The sequence below is a fragment of the Lygodium microphyllum genome, chromosome 11, assembly GCF_053477565.2.
Source record: "Lygodium microphyllum isolate KBCC chromosome 11, Lygodium_microphyllum_v1.1.10, whole genome shotgun sequence".
Taxonomy (NCBI): domain Eukaryota; kingdom Viridiplantae; phylum Streptophyta; class Polypodiopsida; order Schizaeales; family Lygodiaceae; genus Lygodium; species Lygodium microphyllum.
The window spans coordinates 90,070,525-90,096,281 of record NC_141145.1 but is presented as its reverse complement, the minus strand read 5'-3'; the positions used below and the strand labels follow the sequence as shown (position 1 = coordinate 90,096,281).

Sequence of the window (25,757 nt, the reverse complement as noted above, 5' to 3'; positions counted from 1 at the left end):
TCACCGAGTCAAACTTAGATTCCATTGTAAATACCTGTCTCTAGCTAAAGCTTGACTCAAGATGATAGAAATACATTAGATTCCCACCACTATTAAGAACTCCAGACAAGTCCAATGACCCAAAAGCAGCCAATAGAATGTTGACACTCAGGAATTTTTTAGTAAAAATAACACGATCACTAAACAAAGGATAGTAAACCCATAACAGCATGTTGTTTTAAATCGAAAAGGAGTAAAATTAGACACAATTGAATGAAACAAGAATAAGAGTATCCAGCTGTCAACCATTGCTATGTTTCATGAGGTAAGTTTCCAATGTACAGAGATTGATATAGCCATGAGACCAGTTCTCTCTCACAGCTTTAAAAGAATGGCATAGCAAGTACTCGCTAAGCCAAATATATGTTGTGCCCTATAATGAGTTTTCAATATGAAGTAGAGGACTATGTACAGCATTTATTGCAGGCATTATAAACAGTGGACAGATAAAGACGAGTCTTGAAAGGTTTGCAAATGCAACAATATCCAGTTATGATGATTGCCACTTCTGCCTTTCCTGCTTATATGAGTCTGTCAAAATAAGTGGTAACTGGATAGAAAAGCCACCATTTGTTGATTCTGTCACACTGCTATTTAAAAGGAATGAACACGATCCCCATGTATCAGCTTGAAGATACACTCCCAGGTAACAAAGGTGATCGGCAATGCTGTTTCCAGAAACAGATCTGTAGAAGACCAATGAACAAAATATAGAATTTTATGAGTTCAGTTTTTGAAAGTTAAAAGGTTCTAATCTGTTGATATGTTATTTATATCCGTGTAGCTGCACTCTTCCTAAATCATTTAACAATCATGATAGAATGTAAACCTGCAAGTTTTCACAACCTCGCATGTAAGGAAATTGATCCTATGAAATACTTGGAAAGGTTTCCTCCGGAGAAGGATGTTGTACACAGTATACTAGTGGATTATGAGACACAATTTTGTGCAATATAGGGCTACTTTGCTGCTGCCACACAAGCCACATGGCAAAAGCATGATGTCAGCTTTCTCAAGGCTGTCAGTTATTAGCGCTCTCTTTAGAATTACTCAAAAAGCTGTTGCCTATCAACGCTCTCTAGAACTACTTTATGAATGCAAATAGAATTAGTAATCTATTCTGAGAACGAATGCAAGAGGTGAATCTCATGGATACACCTAACATTCGTTCCTCATATCCCAGAAACCCTCCCTCAATGGAAATAATGGTATGAGCTCAAAGAAGATTCAAGGTGCCAATACAAGCCTTAGCCCAAGCCTATACTCTTGGAATTCCAAATAATGTTCATCCTTTTCATGCACTAAACTATGAATGTGCTTGAAAAATAATAGTAGAGACTCGTCCAAGCCCTTCATGAAGTAGGATCTCACAAAATAGAGCCAAGGTTGATCAATTTTGTAAGGAGCATTGATACAAAATAGTATGCCTCAAGAATGCAATAACTCTTCTCCCCAAAACAAAGAGATCCTAGGCTACTGTCATGAGGACATGTATTTTTGAAACCTCACTTAACATGCGGATTAATTTTTAATCAAATGGTTAAGTAAATGTTACACATGTGAGGTGTAACTAGGGTTAGAGTAAATTTACGAGCCCCAGACCTGAGAAAATCGCACGATGTCAAAGGCAAAAGTTGCTATAAGTTATACCGCACAAGTATTTGGTGGTATCTGGTGCCAATTGTTGGCCTAGGTCATTCATTTGGCCATAAGTGTTAGTTGGTGATACTAAAGAAGTAGTGTTTAATGATACCTAACGCCAATCTGATGGTCAAAGATTACGCAAAGACACTCGAGAATAAGTTGCCTAGCCAATTTAATTATTTGCCACTCAAATTATTTTTCAAGGCACCAAAATAATTATTAGATTAATTTTCAATATTTAAAAACTGAAAATTAATATTTAATTATGGATAATGTTGAAAAAACCATTTGGAAAGACTGTCACTTGTCAAAAATGCCCATGCAAACTGAAAAACGTCTTTAGAGGCTAGAGAGGCATTTTTAGTGTATTCAACCTACAAAAGAGGGAGAAGATGCTATTGATCTGATTTGTAGCCATTGAAGGACCTTCTGAGGCAACCAAGGGCAAGAGAAGACCAATCAATAGCAGATGATAGCATCTACAAGCTGCTGAGATAGGGCAGCAACAGTGAATGACTGATTTTCTTCAATTTTTTGCATCTACAAGCTATTGAGACAAGGCAGCATCAGTAAATGACAAATTTTCTTCGGTTCTTCGCTAAGAAAGACTGAATTTTCTCTCTCCTCACCATTCTCTCTCATCTCCCAATCTTGCTCCAAAGATTACAGCATTGAGATCACCTAAGGCTGAGAAATTTCACATTTCTCTGCTGTAAACCCTAATCTGCAATAGAAATTAGGGTTTAGCAGCAGCCTCGCGAAGCGTGCCAAAAATTAGAAGCTCCAAGATTTGGATTCAATGGGGCTGAAGCTGTGTTTAGTCAAATTCAAGTGGAGGGACCAACAATCAATGAACTTGGGGCATTTTCCATCTCCATCAAAGTAGATGAAGGCCAATCGACTACCCCAATCAAGAGGCAAATCAGATTGAAAACTTGCTGGTCATTTTGGACAGCAAGGGAAGTTGGAATACCGAAAGGAATTGGGAGAATCCCATTGTACATCAACTTCTTCTTCAATTAAGTTAAATAAGTACCGAAAGGGGCGTCGGTTTTGGGGCCAATAGGGTGTCTAATGTCCAAGATTATATGATAAAGTGTGCATTTCAATTTTGTGAATTTGTTAATTGTTGTAAATAGTGCTTAATCAAGTTAATGACCACCCTATTCGAGGAGAAAGACTGGTTCTAGCTTCAATATAGTGTTCTTGCATGTAAATGACTTTTTAAATCTCTACATTGAAACAACCTAGAACAAAAAAAATTCCTAGACCTCCACTAACAATAGCACAACAATCACACGAGCATGAGCAATTGTAGGTCTCTACACAACAATCCTTAGTTCATCACCAAATATGCAAGTTAGCACTCTATGCATGTCTAGACAAAAACATGAAACACAAGGGTCTAGATCTCCTACCATGTGTCACCACAATAGCATGTATGGAACCAACAGCACAAACATGATGTTTTGGACCAGCCGGCCACAAGAAACATTGTTGCCATGATAAATGTTGAGCACCTTGTGTGGACACAAGCATGTTGTTGATGTTAAGCCTTCTTCAGCCTAGCAACTAATCAGCCCTGCCGTGATGTGCTGTCCAACCCTTCTCCAGCCTGGTGACCTAATCAGCCATGCCGTACAACCTGCGTTTGCTGATCATGACCTGTCTACATCACTCCAAGAGCATCCAGAAACAGTCGCCATCAGCAGGAGCTGCATTTTGTGTCTACGTAGCCTGTCAAGCAGCTGATGTCATCATTGCAGCTGTCGCACAACCTTCTAGAGTTGTTGCCCTGCCTGCACAGCTGCGTTTTGCTAACAGCTATCGTCTCAAGATCAGCTAGTCTACATTTCATCATCTTGCAGAGCGCCCTGTTGAGCTAAAACACGCTTTTCAGCTGATTGGCGTTCTTAAATAGGTCCAAAACACACTTAATTAATGAAAATCCCTAAAAAGGGGAGTGGTCCAAGAGAGTTTTAGTGGTTCCCCAAAAACCCTAATTCTTTGGGGCACCCTTCAACATCTATAAATAGACAGGCTGTCCCCCATTCAGCCTCATTCTCGTTTGTGCAAGTTCCTCACCCGTGAGTGCAAATTTCAGCCATCAATCCACACATACATGGCTGTGCAGCCCCAGTGACTATTGTCACACCTGTTGCTGTGTTTGCTCCTCCAGAATGTAGGCGACAGTTGGCACCCACATGACAAAAGAGGACTTTGAAGAGCAGTATCGCAACAAGTACGGTGATGTTGACACCCCTCCTACCAGTTTTACAACCACATTCGGAATGGTTAGTGAGGTTAGTCATCTCTCCGATCATGGAGGATATACGGTATTTGGAACTTGTGTCGATCCATCTTCATCATCTCAACCAAGTCCAATGTCAGGTTTGTACAATCCTTTTGAGTTGCATGAATCAAAACCCTTGCCTGTTTCTTCTTTTGAGATATAGGTTTCGGATGGCTTTACGTATGTGAACTTCAATAGAGATGGCTCTCGAAGAAAACGTAATTCAGATACATCTACAACTTCAGACATAATACACACTTCTCAATTCCCTCCCATCCCACCCTCTTCTACATCACACCTTGATCACCTCTCATCATCTTTCCAACACCTTGGATTACACTCCACATCCGCATCACACACACTACCGGTTGGATCTTCCATTTCTGCTCCTAGCACTTTCTCGTTCTCTACCCATTCTCTACCTCTTTGCTCCTTAGTACTTCGTTAGGAAGAATATCACCCTTTAACGCATTGCCTCTCACCTTTCCGCAAATGAGCACAACCATAGCACTTGGGACGACTATGATGGGCATCCCCCTCACTACCCCCAAATTCACATCTCACATGACCACTCTGATACAGGGGTTTCCATCCTCAACTTATGGTGCATTTTCACACTCTCCTTGGGTTACACCTACATAGGGATTCCCATCTTCTGCTCCACGTATTCCCATCCCACCTCCTTGGATTACTCATGTGGCTACCATGCCCATGCCTAATCACTGCATCCCTACCTATGGATCCACCTTACACACTCACCATATGTCTAGTGGGCACTCTAGGGCCCATTCCCAAGTGCACTCCACTCCCCCATCCTACCCACATTACACTTTCCCTCATTATCCATCACCTAACAATACCACTCTTGTTGCAACGGCCAAAAATGCCTTCATGAATAAGACTTGTTTTAACGGGTCGAATTTTACCACTTGGTCAAATTTCATGCAACAAGTGCTTGAGTCTCAAGGTCTTTGGGACCTCGTCGTTGGTCTAGAGTCTATGTCAGACCCTCAACTAGCTCACCCTAACTACATCTGTCAATGGAGAGTCTGCAATGCCACAGCCAATGTTGAGCTAATATAGGGATTGCTTCGTAAGTTTCACTCTCATTTACAGCACTTTCTGCTCGCGTTAGAGCGTTGGAGTCACATTCTCGACCGCTATGCAGCCAAAGATCATACTCCGTGCATAAATCTTAACTTTGAGCTTCAAGAGTTCTCTATTAAGGAAGGGATGAACTGAAAGTCAAGTTGGCTAAATATAGGCGGTTATTTGCCGAGTTCGCCACCAATATTGGCTCTCCAAAGCCAGATGACGATCAGGTTACATTCTTCTTGAATAAAGTTGCCCGAAAAATACTTCAATTTCATCTAGCACATCATCTCACAGCCTAGACTACCGACCTTCTACAAGTTTTGAGTGTCAGTTCTTGCGTTACGCAAGACTATATGATCAAGTCCACAAGAAATCCTCATCACAGCCTTATTCAGAGCAAATGGGGTTGGTTGCCTCTTCGAGAGAGAGAAAACCACAAGTGGCAAGAACTCACAAGAGGCGAAGGCAAGTCAATCCAAGGGTGACACCTCTTCCTCGAACGGAACCAGAGAATCAATATCTATTTGACAGCAACTCCCTAAGAAAAATAGGTTTACATACACTGCCAGAGATCCAACCATGTGGACGAGGAGTGTCGCTCCAAGGTCCAAGGTCTCCCAGCTAAAGAGCCTCAACAAACCGCTACTGAGGGATTGTCTGATTGGTCTGCAGGTTCCAATCCCATTGCACTTTATGCATCATCTTACCTCCCTCTCCACCTCGTTAGGCCTTTTCATTGGCAAAGATATACTACTGGGCGTATGTGATGGTGATCACACTCTTAGACTGGCATGTCTCTAGGTTTTGTACTCTTAGAGTCAGACCCGTAGGATTCATTGTCCTTAGCTTTTCCATTCTTATGTCTTCCGTTGCATTTACTCACACACGTACACATTCATTGCATTGTTCTTTCAGTTAGTTTTTTTCTTTCTACTATGTTTTGCTTTAAAGCATCTCACTATTGACCTCTGTGCTTACAAATTCTTATCTCTTTTGTAGGGTTTTGTATTTCAGTCGGGCTAACTTGCAAGTTTGCTTTGGTTCTTCCTGGAGACGTGGGGATACGCAATATTCCTCTCATCGTTTCATCATCCTAGGAGTGTTTGCTCTTCTTCCAGCATAGAGGCTTCCCCTCTCGAGACGGATCGTACAATATCTCTCTTGATGCTATCATGGCAGCGACTTTTACCTTGCTCTTCCAACAAGATGCTTCATCCTTTTTATCATCATCTTTTTCCATTCATCATGGTTCTTAGCACCACACGAAGACTGACATTAGGCTCCTTTTCCTCCTTTGACATATACATCTAGGTTGAGAGGGGGTTCCTACCCTTCTTGGTATTCTACACGCTTCAACACTTTGTCTTCGACATCAGCTTCTCCCCCCTATTGTACCTTTCCCCTTTGCATTACATGATTTCATCATCTTTGTATTAGGGCGCTTGGGCAAGTGAACAATTTCCCCGTGAGGCATGCTATCCAAGTGGCACCTACTGCATGAGCATTCTTCAACATGTAGCATACTTTGTATCTTATTGTGCAAAGCACCACTTGAGCAGATCTTAAGTTGTTCCACCGGCATCTGTTGTCACCACACCACCATACTCCTTCGTCACATGGATACCTCATCACCTTTTTTCCTCGTCATTGACACCCTCAAGTGGATATGTAAGCTTGTACTTTTTTGTGATGTGTTGGGTGTACCCTCCCTACTCCCGTCTTCTGGGTCACTGTTACTCAATCGACCACGTCCCATAAAATTTAACTCACTTTTTTTTTAAGATTCCATGTGGTTCCATCCGCCTTCGTAGGGATAGGCCACTGGGCAGCCGACTTGCACTCTTTGTCTAATACCCTATCCTCTCTGGGGTGACTACTTGGACACCCTTGGTAAGATAATCATCGCCTTTGTAGTCTTGGTAGGCCACTAGGTAGCTGACATGCACCCTTTATCCGATGCCCTAGCTGCTTTGGGATGGGACGTCTTGGCGTAAGTAAAAATCAAAGTGGTTGGCCTAACCTTCCAGCTGATTTTTGGGCCCGAGAGGGGGTGTTGAGCTAAAACACACTTTTCAGCTGATTAGCATTCTTAGACAGCCCCAAGACACACTTAATTAATGAAAAAAGCTAAAAAGAGGAGCAATCCGAGAGTTTCAACAGTTCCCCAAAAACCCTAATTCTTTGGGGCACCCTTCAACATCTATAAATAAACAAGCTTCCCCCATTCAGCCTCATTCCCGTCTGTGCAAGTTTCTCACCCTTGAGTGTAGATTTCAGCCATCAGTCCACACACATGTGGCTGTCCAACCCTAGCGACTGCTACCACACCTTCTACTGCTGCATTTGCTCCTCCAATGCAGCTGACAACCCATCTCCCTCATCAGGCGACCTTCTACTACTGCGTTTGGACCTCTTCAACACATGGCGGCAACTGGCAACTGCATCAGCTTCAACCCTCTTCGACACTTGTCTAGCTTGTGTTTGTGCTCCAGGTCCTCCTGACACCTGCGTTTGCTGCATCCTCTTCATCCTACACTCCAACTGGTGGTCATAGACTTGGGATCCATCTTCGGTGGACATCAATCTCCAACACTTTGCTCTGCCCTTGAGTATCTGTACACTCTTACATTCATTTACAATATTCATTCAATTTAGAGTTGTGTTCTTCTCTCCCTTCTTCTATTTGTATTTGAGTTTCTGAGTTTGAGTTTTTGAGTTTTGTGTTTAGGGTTTGAGTTTTGCTTTCTATGTCTGTGTCTGTCTCTTTGTGTTTTTGTCGTGGTCGTACACTCTATGTTTCCTCAATACAAACCCTAGCAGTTTTCTTCACACGCTCTGCTACCAACTACCAAGATCAATCTGTCCGGATACTAAAGTTTGTGTTTATAGCAGTTGATCAATCTGGAGGCTGCCTGCTGCATTTCAAGAACTGTTCAACAAGGTACAAGACACCCTCAAAACTGTCAAGAGAGTCCTCTTTTAACTCAATTTCCACCCTAGTCCAACCGAGACACAAAGGTTCAAGGTCCATTGGATTCATGTTAGCATATTGTGTTTCTTCATTCATTATCATCATCTCTAACATATCTTCAACTTTGAGTTTTATTGTGTTGATTGTGTTACTGTCACTCAATTTGAGTTTATCTTCTTTGGTTGAGTTTTTTTTTATAGTTAAATTTAGGGTTGTTAGAATGCACACGCAAGCTAGAGAAGCAGCTTCCGAGCACACAACACAAAGTGTATTAAGAGGTGTCAAAGAAGAAGATTTACAAGACTGCCATGAATAGGCATATATACAAGACTAGAAGTATGTTCACACACATTACTACCAAAATATAGTAAACCCGCCCCCTCTGCCGCCCCCCAAAAAGGAGTGACGTCATAAACAAGAGCTAGCATTCATTTATAAAAAAATAGTGAGCCAAATGACCTATGATCAATCCACAAGAGGGAGTTGTCAAAAGATGACGTACCAACGAGACAATAGGGTTTGCGGGGAGGAACACAGAGTGAACTCGGCAAACATGGAGAAGAGAAGAGAAGAGAGAAGAAACTCTAATGAATGGAAGGATGAAGTTCTGAATCATGGAGTGAATGTGATACAAGGGAACAAAGGTGTCATAGCACAAGGAAGATGATGAAGACAGCCACAAACCACAAACCGCAATGTCCTCCTGAAGAGGTGTGAGGGTAGTGGAGAGGTTGGAGAGAAGAGGTGACAAACTGAATGAATCAGCCGTGAGGAATGAATGAGAGAGCGGTCTATAAATAGACACAGTCAATCTAGGATGCCACCCCTTTTTGGGGTTGCAAACCCTAAATGCAAAACGCAAAAATGCAAAAATGCAAATTGCGGGTGAAAGGTTTCTCAATACCCCATCTTAGGCCCAAAAAGGGGAACAAGAGAAGAGTAAGGTGGAGATGCAATGCTACATGCTGAAGAATGCTCATGCAACAGGTGCCACTTGGACAGTGTCCCTCGTGGGGAAATTGTTCACTTGCCCAAGCACCCTAGTACAAAGATGATGAAAACATGCAATGCATAGGAAGAATGTAGGACTTTGTGTGGTGCCGAGAACCATGAGGATATGCCCGTACTCGATCTCGGGAGGTGGCTCCATGCTAACCAAGTGACCAAGGCAAGAAGAGAAGAGGAGGAAGAAAATGTAGAGGATCCCTAAGATCCAAGATTTCCACTAGAAAGGGAATTTGCAGTAAAGACCAGTAGACAAAGTGAACTGGAGAACCCGAAACACAATCTCGGGAGTGAAGCCACTAGCTCCGTGCATCCATGCTAGAAGGAATACGAATGCCTCATCACCAAGTCACGGCTGAACCTCTGAGATCCCGATCTAGGTGGTACCTGAAGATCCTGGGTATTAGTAGAAGAGATGACTGGTTGAAGACAACCACCCCAAGAAAGTAGAGGATGGGTGAAGAACTTTATGTGGAGTAGGTTCTCTCTTTCAGGTGGGAGGTGGAGGGGCCTCCGCTGAAGTCGAAGAAGAAGTAGATGCCCCTCCAAGGGCAAAGAAATAGCATCCCCCTCTGAATCCCCCTCTGAAGTAGATAGGGAATTCAAAAACTCATGGATCACGGACTCTGAAATGTTTGTACTGCCAGTCGTGCTGAAGAAGGTATCTGATGCCGAAGAGCTCCTAGAGGTAGCCTCTCAAACCTGAGTAGTCGAGGGTGGGGAAGGGTAGGGCTCAAAATGAGCAAGAGATAGGCAACAGTTGTTGTGTCTCAGTGGGGCGGACCGGGTAACCGAAGAAAAGGGAGTTGAGCAGCCATTGTCTCTCGACGGAGCAAGCTGAGGAGGAGACGGTATCAAACAATCACTGTCTCTCAATGGAGCAGACTACAGATCCGTAGGTCGTGGAAGCCATTGTACCTGAAAATAAGTGGGAGAAGACTACCGCTGGCATTGTGACGATCTCCAAGAGATCATAGCGCCAATCAATCCTCCATGTGCTCAAAAGGACTTAGTGCGCACTGGATGTATCTTATTGCCTTGAGCATAGTACTCTGATAGCCAATGCAAAACGATCTGAGTGGCCCAAAAAGGAGAGGTGGCACAAGGAGTGCTTGGTGGAAGACGCATGTACTCCGGAGGGATGGGGAGCAAAGGTCGAAGTCGGCAAGCATTGGTGGTATGTCCAGTGATGCCACAGTAGGAGCACCCAGTAGTCTGGACATCTATTGGTAAAAAAGCCATGGATACCAGTGTGCCTTGCTGAAGAAGAAAGAGGTCAACCACCATGAACCATGAAACCGCAATGTCCGCCACAAGGGGTGTGAGCGCAATGTGAAGCACGAACAACAATGTCCGCCTCAAGGGGTAGGAGAGTAGTGAAAGGGCTGATAGTGAGCAGCCAGTGGGAGGAGGATGTGACCAGCAATAAGAGGTTGCAACCAGTAGAAAAACGCAAGTGATGAGAGAGAAAGACTAAAAATGTAGGCAGGACAGCCTGCAAGAGAGAGAAAGACTAAAAACGCAGACAGAACAGCCTACAAAAAAGCGAAAGACTAAAAATGCAAACAAGACAACCTGCAAGAGAGAGAAAGAGAAAGACAAAACGCAAGCAGCAGGACAGAGAAAGACTAAAAACGCAGGCAGCAAGACGGTGATGACGCGACATGCTGTATGGCAGCAGGTCTGCACAGGAACAGTAGTCGCCTAGTTGGAATCAGCTCCAAACTGCATGAAGAGGGCTGGAAATTAGGTGCCAATTGATGGAGACAGCAATGGACAGCTTCGGCTGAGATGTCCTCCGCAAACGGGGTGTGGGCAGTAAGCTGAAAATACCTGAAACCTGCAAAAACGAGATATTGATGCAGTGGAAAAAGAAGAGAAGTGGATGCTGAATCCGCCACGGTCTTTGCCTTCACTAGAGTGGAAGATCTTTGCTGTTATTTGAGCAGATCCAACTCTAATACCATGTCAAAAGATGACATACCAGCGAGACAGTAGGGTTTGCGAGGAGGAATACGGAGTGAACTCCGCAAATATGAAGAAGAGAAGAGAAGAGAGAAGAAACTCTAATAAATGAAAGGATGAAGTTCTGAATCATGGAGTGAATGTGATGCAAGGGAACAAGGGTGCCGTAGCACAAGGAAGATGATGAAGACAGCCACGAACCACGAACCGTAATGTCCTCCTGAAGGGGTGTGAGGGTAGTGGAGAGGCTGGAGAGAAGAGGTGACGAACTGAATGAATCAGCCATGAGGAATCAATGAGAGAGTGGCCTATAAATAGGCACATTTTTGGGGCTGCAAACCCTAAACGCAAAACGCAGAAACGCAAAAATGCAAACTGCGAGTGAAGGGTGAAGGGTTTCACAACAGAAGTAAGCCCAAAGCTTTGCAAAAAGCTTCAAACTTCTCACAAGGCAAAGCCTTTGTGAAAAGATTTGCAAGATTGTCTTTTGTTGGCACATAGGCCAAGCCGACCTTCCTACAATGAGTTTTTGCCTGACATAATGATAATGCACTCGATATGCTTAGTAAGCCATAGTTGCCAAGAAACCGGTTTCATAAGCTTAGGAAACTCATTTCATACCTAGGCATTTCGTAAACGTATGAAACACCTATTTTAAACTTTCAAAAGGTTAGGAAACTCGTTTCATACCTAGGCATTTCATAAACATATAAAACACCTATTTTAAACTTTCATAGATGCTATATCCTAAATGTTGTGGGACTTTTGTAATAATCATTTATCATGGATTCACTTAACACGTTGACATGGATTTGGCATTGATTGTTGGAGTTTTGTTTTGAGTTGTTATCCATGATGATTGCATATATTGATGGCTCCTTTTACAGCTAAAGTTGATATTGGGCATGGATAGTGAACCACGATGCATGCAAATATCAATGCTATGTTCAATGTCCATTTGCATTGTACAAAATAATGAATAAATATCAATTTGTGGTTTCTACGTCACACGAGTTATACAATACACACTTTTTTTTTATATCAAATGAAACTTATTTCTAATATTTTACGAAATGAAGAGTCTAATCTGTAGTAAAGATGCAATGGTCAACGATGGCAATGGCAAAGACAGAGAGAGAGAGAGAGAGAGAAAGAGAGAGAAAGAGAGAAAGAGAGAGAGAGAGAGAGAGACATGAGCAATAGTAGAGAGTAGAAAGTGAGAGATACATAGTGTATGGGTACAATAGATTTGTGTCTCTTTTAGGTTTTTGTGATAGATGTATGTAAAGTATAAGTGCTAAGGATACGTGTCTTCCATGCAAAGATCTTTATCAGGGATGTACAGAAACGTGTCTTCCACAGTGCTAAGTATAGATTTGCATGGAAGTCACATTTCTGTGCTTGATCTTTATATGTAAAGTACCTCTTTTAGGTTTTTGTACGTGAACAGATTCTGGATTCCAAAAATAGTAACTCCCTAAATTTTAGGGATAGTGACCCTGCATTCCTTAAGTTGTTCTATGCAACTTTTATCATTGCGACCACATCAAAAGTGTAATGTGGCTCAGTTACAGTGACTTTTATTCTGTGAGCATTCTCACATGTGCATCTTCTATCTTGGCCAGGCTCATTGTCTTGCACCATCTCCAGTGGCTAAGCACACACTCCCAAACCACTGGCATTCTATTCTTCAGTGCCCATTCAATATGGAACTGGTCCTAAGGCTCAGACAAACCATTAGCCCAATTTGTCTCAATGGCTGCCTCTTCTGGCCATGCAAAGATCGTGCTTATTCCAAGAGAACTCTGAGGGTAAAAAGCAACAGCAACAAAAGAAAAGAAAAATAAAATATTATATAAGTAAATAAGAAAAGCAACTGTAAAAAGTATCACCACCTGGTGACATACCCCCATCTTGAAAGAAGCAAGCGACCTCGATTGCATGCCACACATGCTAATGAATGACACAGGGTGTTAACAAGATTCTCCATGTTATTAGTGTCATCGCATGTATCACTTGCTAACACATGATACGGGGCGATGGTAGGAGTTTTCCCCACTACCATTTATATCATCGCAAGTTCAAGTCTCACATAGATGGAGGATTACATCATGTATCCAACTATGATTATTAGGAGCCTTTCAAATATACATGTTTCCGGATGCAACACAGGGCGATAGCACGTATGCCCGAACTATTAATATCACAACATGCATATTCATTCAACTGAAGTGTAACAAATACAACTTCAAAGCACTGAGATTTCATTCAATGATACACGTGTCAATCCTAAATGTAAGCCATACATTATGCATTATTCAATGAGATACAATATTTAACTGTACAATAGAGAATATATATTGGTTCAAAAAGCATTCTAAGTCACTGTGGATTCCAGTAAGAAAGCTTCTCGGTAAAGTTGCAATAACTGAGGCGAATCTACCAATTCAGCCTCTTCCATCCATTTGGCATCCATTGGTGAATAGTTCTTGAACTTCACCAAAAATCTTCTTATAACTCTACCTTTCACTTTCCTATCCTTATATGTCAGGATCTACTCAGGAATTAGAATCTCATCTAATTCCTCTACTTCAGGCTGTTTCTCTTGAACCAAATCTTCTGGCAATTCACCAATAAAAGGCCTCAATGGGCTCACAGAAAATGCATTATGAATTTTCCAATTCTCTGGCAATTTCAGCCTATATGCTACGTCATTGATCTTCTCTGAGACTTGAAAAGAGCCATAATAACGCATACTCAACTTTGGAAACAAACATTCCTTGCCCTTCTGTTTTCCCAAACGTGCCTTTTCAAAACGCAATAAGACCCAATCATCCTTTTTGAACAATAGCTCCCGACAATGACTATCAGCAGCTCTTTTCTGTTTAGCTTGTGACTTTTCTAGGGCATACTTAACCTTTTTATATGCTTCTTCCCAATCTTTTACATAACGATCTGCTTCAGAGATGTTATCTTTTGTCTGCAAAATGTGAGACAATTTCTTTCCACCTTCCACAATCTCAAAAGGTGCTTTGCCACTAGATGAGTGCATTGTATTATTGTATGCATACTCAACCAATGGCAAGTAGTGTTCCCAAGAAGTCTTATGATCTGAAACATAACACTTCAGTAAATCTAAAACAGTCGAATTTGCTTCTTCAGACTGTCCATCAGTTTGTGAATGGAAAGAGGATGAAAATTTCAGCGTAGTGCCCATGTTTTCAAACAATGCTTTCCAAAACAAGCTAGTCATTCTTGGGTCTCTATCACTAACAATTGACCGTGGTATTCCATGGTACTTGAAGATATTTTGCATAAATATCTTTACCATGTGCTCTGACTTAATCTTTTTCCTTACAGGAATGAAATGTGCCTCTTTGCTGAATCTGCAAATGATAGTCCAGATTCCATCATTCCCTGAAGAAGTTCTTGGAAGATCAAAAATGAAATCCATGGCAATACTTTCCCATGGCCTTTCTGGAATAGGCAGTGGTTGCAATAACCCTAGTGCCTTTTGTCTATCAAATTTGACCTTTTGACATACAAGGCAAGATCTGACATATGCATCAATATTAGATCTCAAGGCTGGCCAACAGAAGAAAGTCTCTACCACTTTGACTCCAGCATTAATACCACGATGTCCTGCATACGGTGGAGCATGACTTTCTAATAAAACTTTTAGCCTTAGCTGTTTTGTAACGCATAGTCTTCCATGCATCATGATAAAGCCTTATTTGAACACATAATGGTCATGATGTTGGCCATTGATCAATTGTTCATAGATTTCAAAGAAATCTTCATCATCAACATACTGCTCTTTCATATCATCCAATTCATGGTGACAAGGAATTGACACAGCTGACACCTGTGGTTTATGAGGTAAAGCATCTGCAACTACATTCTTCTTTCCTTCCACATGCACTATCTGAAAATGAAACATAGATAGGAAATTTGCCCAACGCAAGTGTTTCTCTGACAATTTAGACTGTGTGAGAAAGTATCTAAGTGTTTGATGATCCATTTGTACTACAAAATCAGCACCAAGCAAATAGTGCTTCCAACTAGAGAGTGCATGGATCACAACCAATAATTCTTTCTCATAAATTTGGTAAGTCCTTTCAACGACAGAAAGTACTCTACTCTCGTATGCCACAACTCAGCCATTCTGCATTAATACAGCACCAATGTTGTTTCCACATACATCACACTGCACTACAAATGGCTTAGACAAATCTGGCAAAATGAGTACTAGAACTGTAGTCATTTTCCCCTTCAAACATCTAAATGTTGATTTCTCTTTGTCAGTCCATTGCCATTTGACATCCTTCTTTTCAAGCGTATGTAAAGGAGAAGCAATCTCTGCAAAGTGTCTTACAAATCTTCTGTAGTAAGAGCATAGGCCAAGGAAACTGCGAACATCGTGAACAGTTTTCAAATCTGGCCAAGAGACAATTGCTTCTATCTTTGCAGGATCCATCTTCACACCATCTTTAGAAACTATGTGTCCAAGGAAGTGAATCTCTTCCAAAAAGAATTCACTCTTCTTACCATTAATGAGCAATCTGTTACGCTTAAGCTCATTAAAGACTGCAACTAGGTGTTTTCTATGCTCCTCTTCATTCTTTGAAAAGATAATCATATCATCAAAGAATGTGCCAACGAAACTTCGATAAGGGTGGAAAATTCTATCCATCATCATGTTAAACGTAGCATGAGCATTGGTCAATCCAAACGGCATGACCAAAAATTCATAGAGACCAAATGTCGTTCTAAAAGCAGTCTTATGAATATCCTCTGGCCTGATTCTGATCTGATGGTATCCACTTTTTAAATCTATCCTGCTAAACATTCCTGCTCCTTGTAATCGATCAAGAATGTCATCTATCCTCGGAATTGGAAACCTATTCTTGATCATGTTCTTATTCAAGGCTCTGTAGTCAATACACATTCGCCAAGAGCCGTCCTTTTTCTGAACTAGCAACACAGGTGAACAAAACGGAGAACTATTGGGCTGAATTAGTCCTTCCTCTAAAAGCTCATTAACATGTGTCATAATCTCTTTCTGCTACGTTGCACTAATCCTGTACGGTGGCCTATTGGGCGGACTAGTCCCTGGAATAAGATCTATGGTATGATCTTCAGGTCTCTCAGGGGGTAACTCTCCTGGTAACGAATCTGAGAAACAGTCACTGAATTTATCCAAGAAAGCCCTTCTAGTACAGACATATTGCTGTCAACTTCATTAACTTGCTTTGCAAAAACCAAGTACGCAAAAATATGATTTTTCATTACAGAAGTAATTGCAGAAGCAAAAACAACTGGGATAGACTTTCCTTTAAACTTCACATCTAACACATGAGTCTTGCTCCTATGTACAAGAGTAATCGTTCTATTGTAAGTATCCAAGATAGCATGCTTCTTGTGGCACCATGGGATACCCAACAGAACATCACAGCCCTCTAGAGGCATAAAATGAAACTTCTCTGTGTCCACATAGCTCTGAATATGCATACGAAGTTTGCCAAGAATGGGGGTGACAGGTTCAGTATGTCCTGGGCATGCCAAATCAGCCTGTCCAACTGGTTCCATTTCCTCGGGACGTATACCCAATTTAGCTGCCAATGATGGTGAAATAAAGTTTGCACAAGCTCCAGGATCAAAGAAAATAAACACTATGGAATCTCTGATCTTTCCCCAAGCTCTGCACAATTCTGTAGCATCATCAACTGATTGATCTTCCACCATATCAGGCACTAAGCCAATGTTGGGCTTTTTTTTACTTGGCGCATCTTTATCCTCCGCATCTTTAGAAAATTGTTGTGGGCACTTAGAAGAAATATGGCCTTTCTGTTCACAAATAAAGCATTTTCCAGCCATCATTAAAGCCTTTCTTTCTTCAAATGTTTTGCCAAAAAGTGGCCTCTTTTGTCCTTTACCCTATTTAAAAGAAGTCTGAGGTTGCTGCTGAAATCTTTTCTTCCAAAAAGACTTCTTTGTAAAATTGGTCCTTTCTGGAAATTGCTTCTTCTTCTTGCCAGGATCCTACTTAAACTGAGAATCCTTCTTTTCAGTGCCTTTAAAGCTGTCAGCTTTTCCTTTCAACAATGCATTTGCCACACCAGCATTTTCAATTAACTGTACCATATTTGTAACCCTAGTCTTGGTACAATAATCCCTGATGGCTTCGGACAAACCGCGATAGTACTTTTCAATTTGTTTTGACAGGGACACTGTCCTGTAAGAACTCACGAGCAAAAGTGCTTCCCAAAATTTCTTATTGTACTCTTCTAAATCCGTACAATTTGCCACGTCCAATTTATGCCATGCAGTTATGACATCTACTTCAAACGTGTTAGTTAACCATGAGTGTGACATTAAAAGTGACATTTAATGTCACGTTAAGGTCACAAATATTGAATGTGACATTTAATGTGACATTAAGATAAATCTAGGGGAACATGCACGAGAATGACCGTCCGGGCTCTTGGGCGCCCGAACGGGGTTAAGGGGAGCCTAGAGAGTAAGAGAGTCCAAGAATAGTAGGACTCAAGAAAAGTCGACGACTGGCAGAGGAAACGGGGAGAGAGGTGCCATCACTTATCTAGGCGTGGTTGGGAGGAGAAGAGGGTCTCGTGCTCAGAGATTTCATGGTTTTTCTGTCTTTCCCGATGGCTCATCTTTCAATGAGGCTGCAAACAACTGTTTGAAATGAACCCAAGTGGTAGGTGCATATCCTTGCATCAACAATATATTCCACCACTGCAAAGCATTACCTTTCAAAAAAGTTGCAGCCTTCCGCATCTTAGAAATCTCAGTAAAATTCCCTCCTGTGTAAGCTGCATCAAACTGTTGTATAAATGTCAAAGCTTTCAGCTTATCTTGCATACCACTGAAGGTTTCAAACTTTATTGCCTGACCACCCTCTTTATAGTCTTTAGGCTTTGCACTTTTTGATGTCAGGTTGCCATAGACAAGTGGCTGTAAAAAGGGGAGTCCCTTAGGTGCATTATCAACATTCATTTCACCTGTCTTAGCTGCCATATGCCCACTAGGCTGAGAAAAACCAGCGGCTGCATTTTGTACTCCAGGCATCAAATAAGGACTCTACAGAGTCTGATAACCGGGCTATAGACCAATATTAGCATAAAGTGGGTTCACTGCCTCAATAGGCATTATTCTTGGTGGCCCTCTAGGAAAGTATCCCTGATAACCCATGGGTAATCCAGACATTGCTTGAAAAACTGACCCACCACCAAAGTAACCACGATAAGTAGCAAACTGAGGCGGAATAGTCTGCTATGCCACTTGTGCATAACTGCCTTGACCATTCACTCCCTGATCCTGTGCTTGCGCTTCTTGTTGCACTGGACGTGTCTCCATGTTTGGTGTCTTTTCCACATGCTCACGCACAAATTCACTATTCTTACTATCCAGCATGTGCAGAGTTCACTATTCTTACTCAGCATGAGCAGAGTTCACTGTTCTTACGATTCAGCATGTGCAAAGTTCACTGTTCTGATTCAGCATGAACAGAGTTCACTGTTCTTATTCAGTATGTGCAGAGTTCACTGTGCAGAGTTCACTGTTCTGATTCAGCATGAACAGAGTTCATTGTTCTTACAATTCAGGATGTGCAGAGTTCACTGTTCAGATTCAGCATGAACAAAGTTCACTATTCTTATTCAGCATGTGCAGAGTTCACTGTTCTTATTCAACATGAACAGAGTTCACTGTTCTTATTTAGCATGTGCAGAAAAAAAAACACAGAATTGTACCTTCGATGGAATCAATCCATCATCCAAAGCATTTCTTCTGAGAATAGAGAGAGATGATCAGAGGGAGCAAGCTCTACCTCTGTGCTTGAGTCAAAGACGTAGAAGTACTCTCCATGGCTGGTTTTCTTGCAGCAATTTACCCTCAGCTCCTCAAAACTTCATTCTCCCCTCTACCCCTTATGCCTTTTACGTTTTTTTTTATGCTCTCTTTCTCTCTCTCTCTCTCTCTCTCTCTCTCTCTCTCTCTCTCTCTCTTTTGGGAATTTGTGCCACATGGCATACATGTAACAATTTTCCCACTTAAACCTTCCGGTCTAAAATTCTCCATGATCGGTGCAAAATTTAACATTGACACAAACCAGAGAATTAATCCTTGTGTAAAAACAAAGACAATGACGTGAACAGATTCTGGGGTCCAAAAATAGTAACTCCCTAAATTTTCGGGATGGTGACCCTTACATTGCTCAAGTTGTTCTATGCAACTTTTATCATTGCAACTACATCAGAAGTGTAATGTGGCTCAGTTACAATGACTTTTATTCCGTGAGCATTCTCACATGTGCATCTTCTATCTTGGCCAAGCTCATTGTCCTGCACCATCTCCAGTGGCTAAGCACACAATCCCAACCATTGGCATTCTATTCTTCAGTGCCCATTCAATATGGAACTGGTCCTAAGGCTCAGACAAACCATTAGCCTCTTCTGGCCATGCAAAGATTCCGCTTATTCCAAGAGAACTTTGGGGATAAAAAGCAACAGCAACAAAAGAAAAGAAAAATAAAATATTTATATAAGTAAATAAGAAAAGCAACTGTAAAAAGTATCGCCACGTGGTGACACCAAGACATTATACATTGCTTCTGCCACATAGCAAAGTTGTGTGCACCCTCAAGCTTCTTAATGTGCAAAAGGGTGCTGCTATCACTACTGCCAGCCATGATTCACAACCCAAAAGTGACTCAAAAGTTAACAAATATAAGCCCAACTATCACACAAATGACCAAGGCACAATATAAGTACCAACCAGCAATGAAAAACCACGTAATTGCAGAAATTTCAGATCTGCAAGTCAATTTTCAGATTCACAAAATGTATGCACACCACAAGTTGTAGCTATGCCACGAGCTAATGCATCAAATTGCGTGAGAAAGCCCCAGATTTTAGCTGTAATTTCTGCTCCAAATGCATCCACAGGCATAAATTTGACTCACACAATCAAAAGCCCCAAATTTTCTCTACTCAAATTGCATCAGATATAACTCCCGTGTAGATTCCACAATCCAATTTTGCCAAAATTTCACAAATTTTGCAAAAGCCCCAAATTTTCCCAGGGTCCAATGTGCTCAATTTGCATAGAAATTGTACTACTCTTGCAAAATCCCCAAATTGCACAGGGTCCAATGTGTCAAAATTTCAGGAAATTGTACTTGTCACTATGTAATTTTCACAAATACATGAAAAGCCCCAATTTCTGTGACCCGAATGTATGCAAATTTCACTCAACCGAGTAAATTCTCCAAAAGATATGTCAAAATCCCCAAATTCCGGGAGTAAATGTATGCACAATCTCTAAAATTTGTCAAATTGTGCTTATCCATGCATGACAACCCGCAAAACCTTTTTTTTAAAACGTAATTTATTTTTTTTTTAAGTGGATTTTCGACGGCTGCGCGTGACCAGCACCTGACCTGCACTGACCTAGAATTGTCGCTGAGGTGTCGCCTGATTGCCGCTGTGACCTGCGCTTGACTGCGACAGACCTGTGTTTACCTGCAACTCACTGCAGCCTGCAACCTGTGACCTGCGCCTGGTCAGCGTGACTTGCGAACTGCCCTCTAGTGACCTGCGCCTAATAAAAACTGAAGGTGACTTGCTTCTCTCTTTGCGTGGGATGAGCTGACACAGTTTGAACGAACTCCAAGAAGCCTACTCGTGATGATTGATGCTCTGATACCAATTTGAAGAGTCTGATGCACAGTGGAGATGCAATGGTCAACAATGGCAATGGCAAAGAGAGAGAGAGAGAGAGAGAGAGACATGAGCAGCAATACAGAGTAGAGTGTGAGAGATGCACGATGTATGGGTACAATACAGTTTTTGAGATAGATATATGTAAAGTACAAGTGCTAAGGTGCATTCACACCCATGCACATGTAAAAGGCACAATGGCCCTTTATTCCCAACACAAAACTTGTATGAAACCTATGAAACCCATTTCTTACATCCCATTTCAGAAACCCTTGGCAACTATGGTACAAGCATGAAACACTGGGTTCCATGCAATTGTCAATGTGCTCTTACTTGTTCCCTAGAAGAGAGATGGAACTCCTAACAAGAAATTGAGAACAATAACAAGGATGTTTCACCATTTAGGAATACATTGGCTAGTTCTATCCAGTTCAAATGGTATCTTCGTTGTTCTGCCCATTCCATGTTGCTATGTCCCCAATATCTGAGCTATCATGAGAACTAAGGCATTCAAGAGAACCCGAACAAATCAATAATCTCTCATCAAAGTAATCCCCTTGAGAGAGCTTATCATCTCATACAATTTCCCCATCTCTCGAGGCTCTCTAAGGGATTTATGCCTCCTCTCTTCAACATTAGCATCCATTCGAATGCATCTCGGAGGGAGGGACTAGCTAGCAAGAATCTAAAGTAATCCCCTTGAGAGAGCTCATCCTCTTATCCAATTTCCCCGTCTCTTGAGGCTCTTTAAGGGATTTATGTCCCTCTCTTCAACATTAGCATCCATTCGAATGCATCTTGAGCGGAGGGACTAGATAGTGAGAATCTAAAGCTCCGAACTAAGGGAGAATGCACCAGTGAGGGTATACCTAGCAATCCAAAACTTCATTCCTGCTCAATTAGGTGGCAATTCCTACAATCCTTACGATTCACCTATTCCTCTCTCGTTGCTACTCCCCTTGATTTGCAAGTACCAACTATAAGATACCATGGAAACCTAGACCCATACCAACATGTAAATTTGAGAAGAGAAGGACCTAGACATAGATCTTGTTGTAATAATTCTCAAGATTTGCAATCTACTTCTACTGATTTTGCTTTTAGTGCATCAATCCCTCCTCTCCCATGGTCCCACCCATAAATCTTTTATCACAAATCCATTCTTATCTAGCTCATTCCATCCCACAAACCATTTGCACTCAAGCATAACTCCCTCAAGGTCTATCCCTGTCGTTGAACTGAATGCTTCTGATGCTATGGTGGTGGGAATCCACTTACACACTAGCATCCCCAAGGAACTCAATTGCAAGGATTCCCTTCCCATGCATACACTGCCTCAACTCTATCTCATTTGGCCACACAATTTACAAATTATATTCCTTCTCAGCTGACGACAGTCATAACAAAACCTAAAACCGACAACCACTACCACATTACAAATATGCATTTGATATCAAGGAGTGGTGGGCCACTATGCAATTAGAGTTAGATGCTATGCATAAAATGGCACATGGTTGTTAAGTGACTTATCTATGGTAAGCGAGCTACATATTACTCTTTTACAACAGCTATTCCAATCTATCTCTATCACTACTGCCCATGGAATCTAACAAAGCCAATTATCTGTATTCTGTTCATCCAAAGACTAGACAAGGCATAACCTAACTTCAAAAAATTTTCTTTGAATGCAAGGACAGAGAGTTATGTGGTACCTGCTACAAGTGGGATCTTCCCCAGAGCCATCACAAACACGTTCCATTTCGTAGCTTAAACTTCCCAGACCAATTTTATATATCCAAATCTTTATTCAAATCATTAGAATGTCAGTGACACAAGCATAAGGAATATGTAAACAGGACTTATGCTGTCCTATTTACTTGATTTGGTACCATATAAAGTAAAACAAGCTGATGGTATATACCTCTCTCCCAAAATGATGGTACGTCCATTGAGGAAAAAGGGAATAATAAGGAGGCAAATGTGGAACCATATCATGTGCATGAGTCATTCGGTAGGTTTGTGGCACCAAGCCAACATAAAATGCTGCAAATACACTATTCCCTATCCGTGGTTGCCCAAATGTTACTGTTTGAATATTCCTCATTCCATAGTTTACCTGAAATGCATCAAAAATGGCTTCAGAAAGAGCTAACAGACTCCGTCCTCCCTCTTGTTCAACTGAATTATCTCCTGGAATTCTTGAACTACCAAAAACACGTAGAAAACACAATTATGTATAAGAAGGATATGATTACGTTGATTGACATAACAGTTAGCACCGAAAGAAGCCAAGTAATAATATCAACATGGACCACTCACACAACAGATGTTTTTGATAACCATATAATCAACAAAGATGTCATTAAATGGGAACAGATCATCTCAAGCATTGCCGCATAAAAAGAAACATTAATCTTGCTGTACACAGAAGCAAGAGGCATAACTGCTGTCACTCAAAGCCCAGTAACTCTACAAATGTGGATATTACACAAACTCTGAGGAAAAGCATACCGTGAGATCAAGAGCACAGAACGCAGCCATGGCACCCCCCATAGAATGTCCTGTAACCATAATGTCCAATCCTTCCACTTCATCAAGTATAGACATAACTGCACCAACTACTCTTGTACGAAGGGTGGTATTATGGTAGGCTGTATAAAATCCACGATGTACCTGCAAAGTATTATGTTTAACATCATAAAACAGACCACATTACAACAGAAAAAGGGAACTAAATAAATAAACACATCCTTACCATTGCACCTGTAACTCCTGGATAATTCAGATCAAGCTGCTTAAAATACAGATCCTCCATCCAGTTTTGAATACTGTGCAGTAATGTTTAAGTATTAGCCGCATTCTCTTTATTGAAGAGTGGTCAAATAGATTGATCAGAGACAAACCTATTCTCTTGCGTTCCACGGAATGCAATCACAATTGCATTCAAGTCTTCAGCAAGCCCGACATAAGCCTGCAGAAACTCATCCAGAAATAAGTTACCATCTCCACCACTGCCAACTTTAAGTTTAGACAACCACAAAAGCTGAGTAAACCTGTAGGCAGTGTTGAACATCAACTATCAGCTCCACCAATCTGAAACCCTGGACACCCAAACACAAAAAAAAAGAGTAATGCAGTTCATTAATTCATTGAAAGATTGAAATGAGCAATAAGATATTCAAAACTAACCTTGGTGTAGCCATCACACCTAGAGCAATTCCAAGCAATGAGAGAATCCAAATCATTGACATACACCTGGCCAATTGATACAGGTATTAATTAGTCTTGATAAAGGCTTAGTTAAATAAATGGACATTGCATTGTATATCACTTCAGCTTCTTTGCACAGCACCTCTCCACCATCCTTTTATTGTACCCCTACATGGACATTGCATTGTTTATCACTTTAATTTCTTTGCATAGCACTACTGATTAGCTTTAGTATACCACATTTTGATGTCCATTGGGAGGTCATCATTGTACATGGTTCTCTCACGGGCTTTTTTCAGCCTCGAGATTAATGTCCTCTCTCTCTCTCTCTCTCTCTCTCTCTCTCTCTCTCTCTCAGGAAAGAATGAAAGTCCTCAAAAGGCATGGGGGGATGAATATTTATCAAATTATCTTAAAACTTCCTTGAGGGCATTAAGTGTACTCCATAACAAAATAGAGTAGCAAAGAGAAAATCAGACCACCATGGAAATGACTCAATGTATAATAAGGATCCCATGGTAGTGGAGTGCAAGACAAAGAGCCAACTGTGCTGAGATGTGACAACCATAGTTGCATCGCAATTGCCAAAATTCCTATCTTTCATGTGCGCACAAAACATATAGAGATTCAATATCACTACGTACATGATTTGATCGAGCATGGGATGATAGAGCTAATCTACTATCCAAAACTGGAGAATGCAGAAATATCTTCACCAAAGCCCTTACGAAAGATTTGCTTCGAGTTCATCTAAAAAGGCTTGGCGGGCCAAGGATGTAGTTCACCTACAAGTGTAGGCGGAGGCGCCTTTACCCCCAACAATCTCCCACTTAAAGACAAATCTGCCCCAGTGAGGAGTGAAAAGAAAAAGAAAAGACAACACAATGTACACATGTACAACAGGATGAGGAAAAACGTCATCTCATCCGACGCCCACCAATCTCCTGAGGAAGGCAAAACGCTCAATAGTGAGGCTTTTCGTGAGCAGATCTGCTGGATTTTCGTCATTGGAGATCTTGACAAGGTCAACAGACTTGTCCTCCACGACTCCACGTATGAAGTGATACCTCACCTCAATGTGTTTCGTCTTCACATGGAAGACCGGATTCTTGGCTAGCTGAATGGCACTCATAGAATCCGAATGCAGTGTGGGTATAGAATCAATCCCAAGGTCATGAACCAAACGGCCCAACCATATGGCCTCCTTGCAAGCCTCAATGGTTGCAACATACTCAGCCCTCGGAGGTAGAGAGAGCCACACACTTTTGAACCCTGGACATCCAAGAGACACCACCTCCAGCATAGGTGAATACATAGCCAAAAGTGGACTTCCTACTCTATCTACATGTCCTACATAATCAGAGTCTGCGTACCCCACAACTCCAATATCTTGGCTGCCATAGCAAATACACATATCTGCTATGCATTTCAGGTATCTCATGATACTCTTCACAGCATCCCAATGTTTCTTGCTAGATGTAGCCATATCAATACCAACTGCAAAGGCAATATCTGGACAAGTGACTATCATGGCGTACATCAAACTGCCCACAACTGATGCATAAGGGATCTTGGCCATCTTGGCCCTCTATTCATCTGTCTATGGACAATCAGCCTATGAGACCTTCACATAAAAGGTAATGGACAACCAATAGGCTTCACGTCCTGCATGCGGAAACGCTCAAGGACTTTATGAATGGACTCCCTCTGTGAAAGGTAGAGTAATCCCTGATGTCTGTCATCAAACTTATGATACCACTCCCTAGGTGCCTACTTCAAGCCATAAAGACTT

General features: G+C 41.5%; 1 protein-coding gene and 1 pseudogene across 1 annotated transcript; both read right to left on the bottom strand.

Annotated features, from left to right (window-relative positions):
* Positions 1-219: 219 nt before the first annotated feature.
* Positions 220-25,496, bottom strand: LOC148029067 (lipase-like). The gene is made up of 9 exons (XM_087688527.1): positions 25,419-25,496; positions 23,945-24,010; positions 23,809-23,856; positions 23,659-23,726; positions 23,511-23,583; positions 23,267-23,428; positions 22,677-22,871; positions 22,468-22,556; positions 220-725 (listed from the first exon to the last, which is right to left on the bottom strand). Exons 1-9 carry the CDS (start codon positions 25,494-25,496, stop codon positions 530-532), a joined length of 975 nt encoding a protein of 324 aa, XP_087544653.1. The 3' UTR covers positions 220-529.
* On the bottom strand, positions 15,098-19,036 carry LOC148029068 (uncharacterized; annotated as a pseudogene).
* Positions 25,497-25,757: the final 261 nt, after the last annotated feature.

What these genes read in the sequence shown, in the direction of transcription:
- LOC148029067 (XM_087688527.1), bottom strand. Translation starts at nt 25,496, where the DNA reads ATGATAGTCACTTGTCCAGATATTGCCTTTGCAGTTGGTATTGATATG. An exon ending in CAGGAGTTACAGGTGCAATG is followed by an intron (nt 23,429 to 23,510) that starts GTAAGGATGTGT and finishes AATACTTTGCAG; the next exon opens with GTACATCGTGGATTTTATAC. An exon ending in GAAGATCCCACTTGTAGCAG is followed by an intron (nt 726 to 22,467) that starts GTACCACATAAC and finishes GGTCTTCTACAG; the next exon opens with ATCTGTTTCTGGAAACAGCA.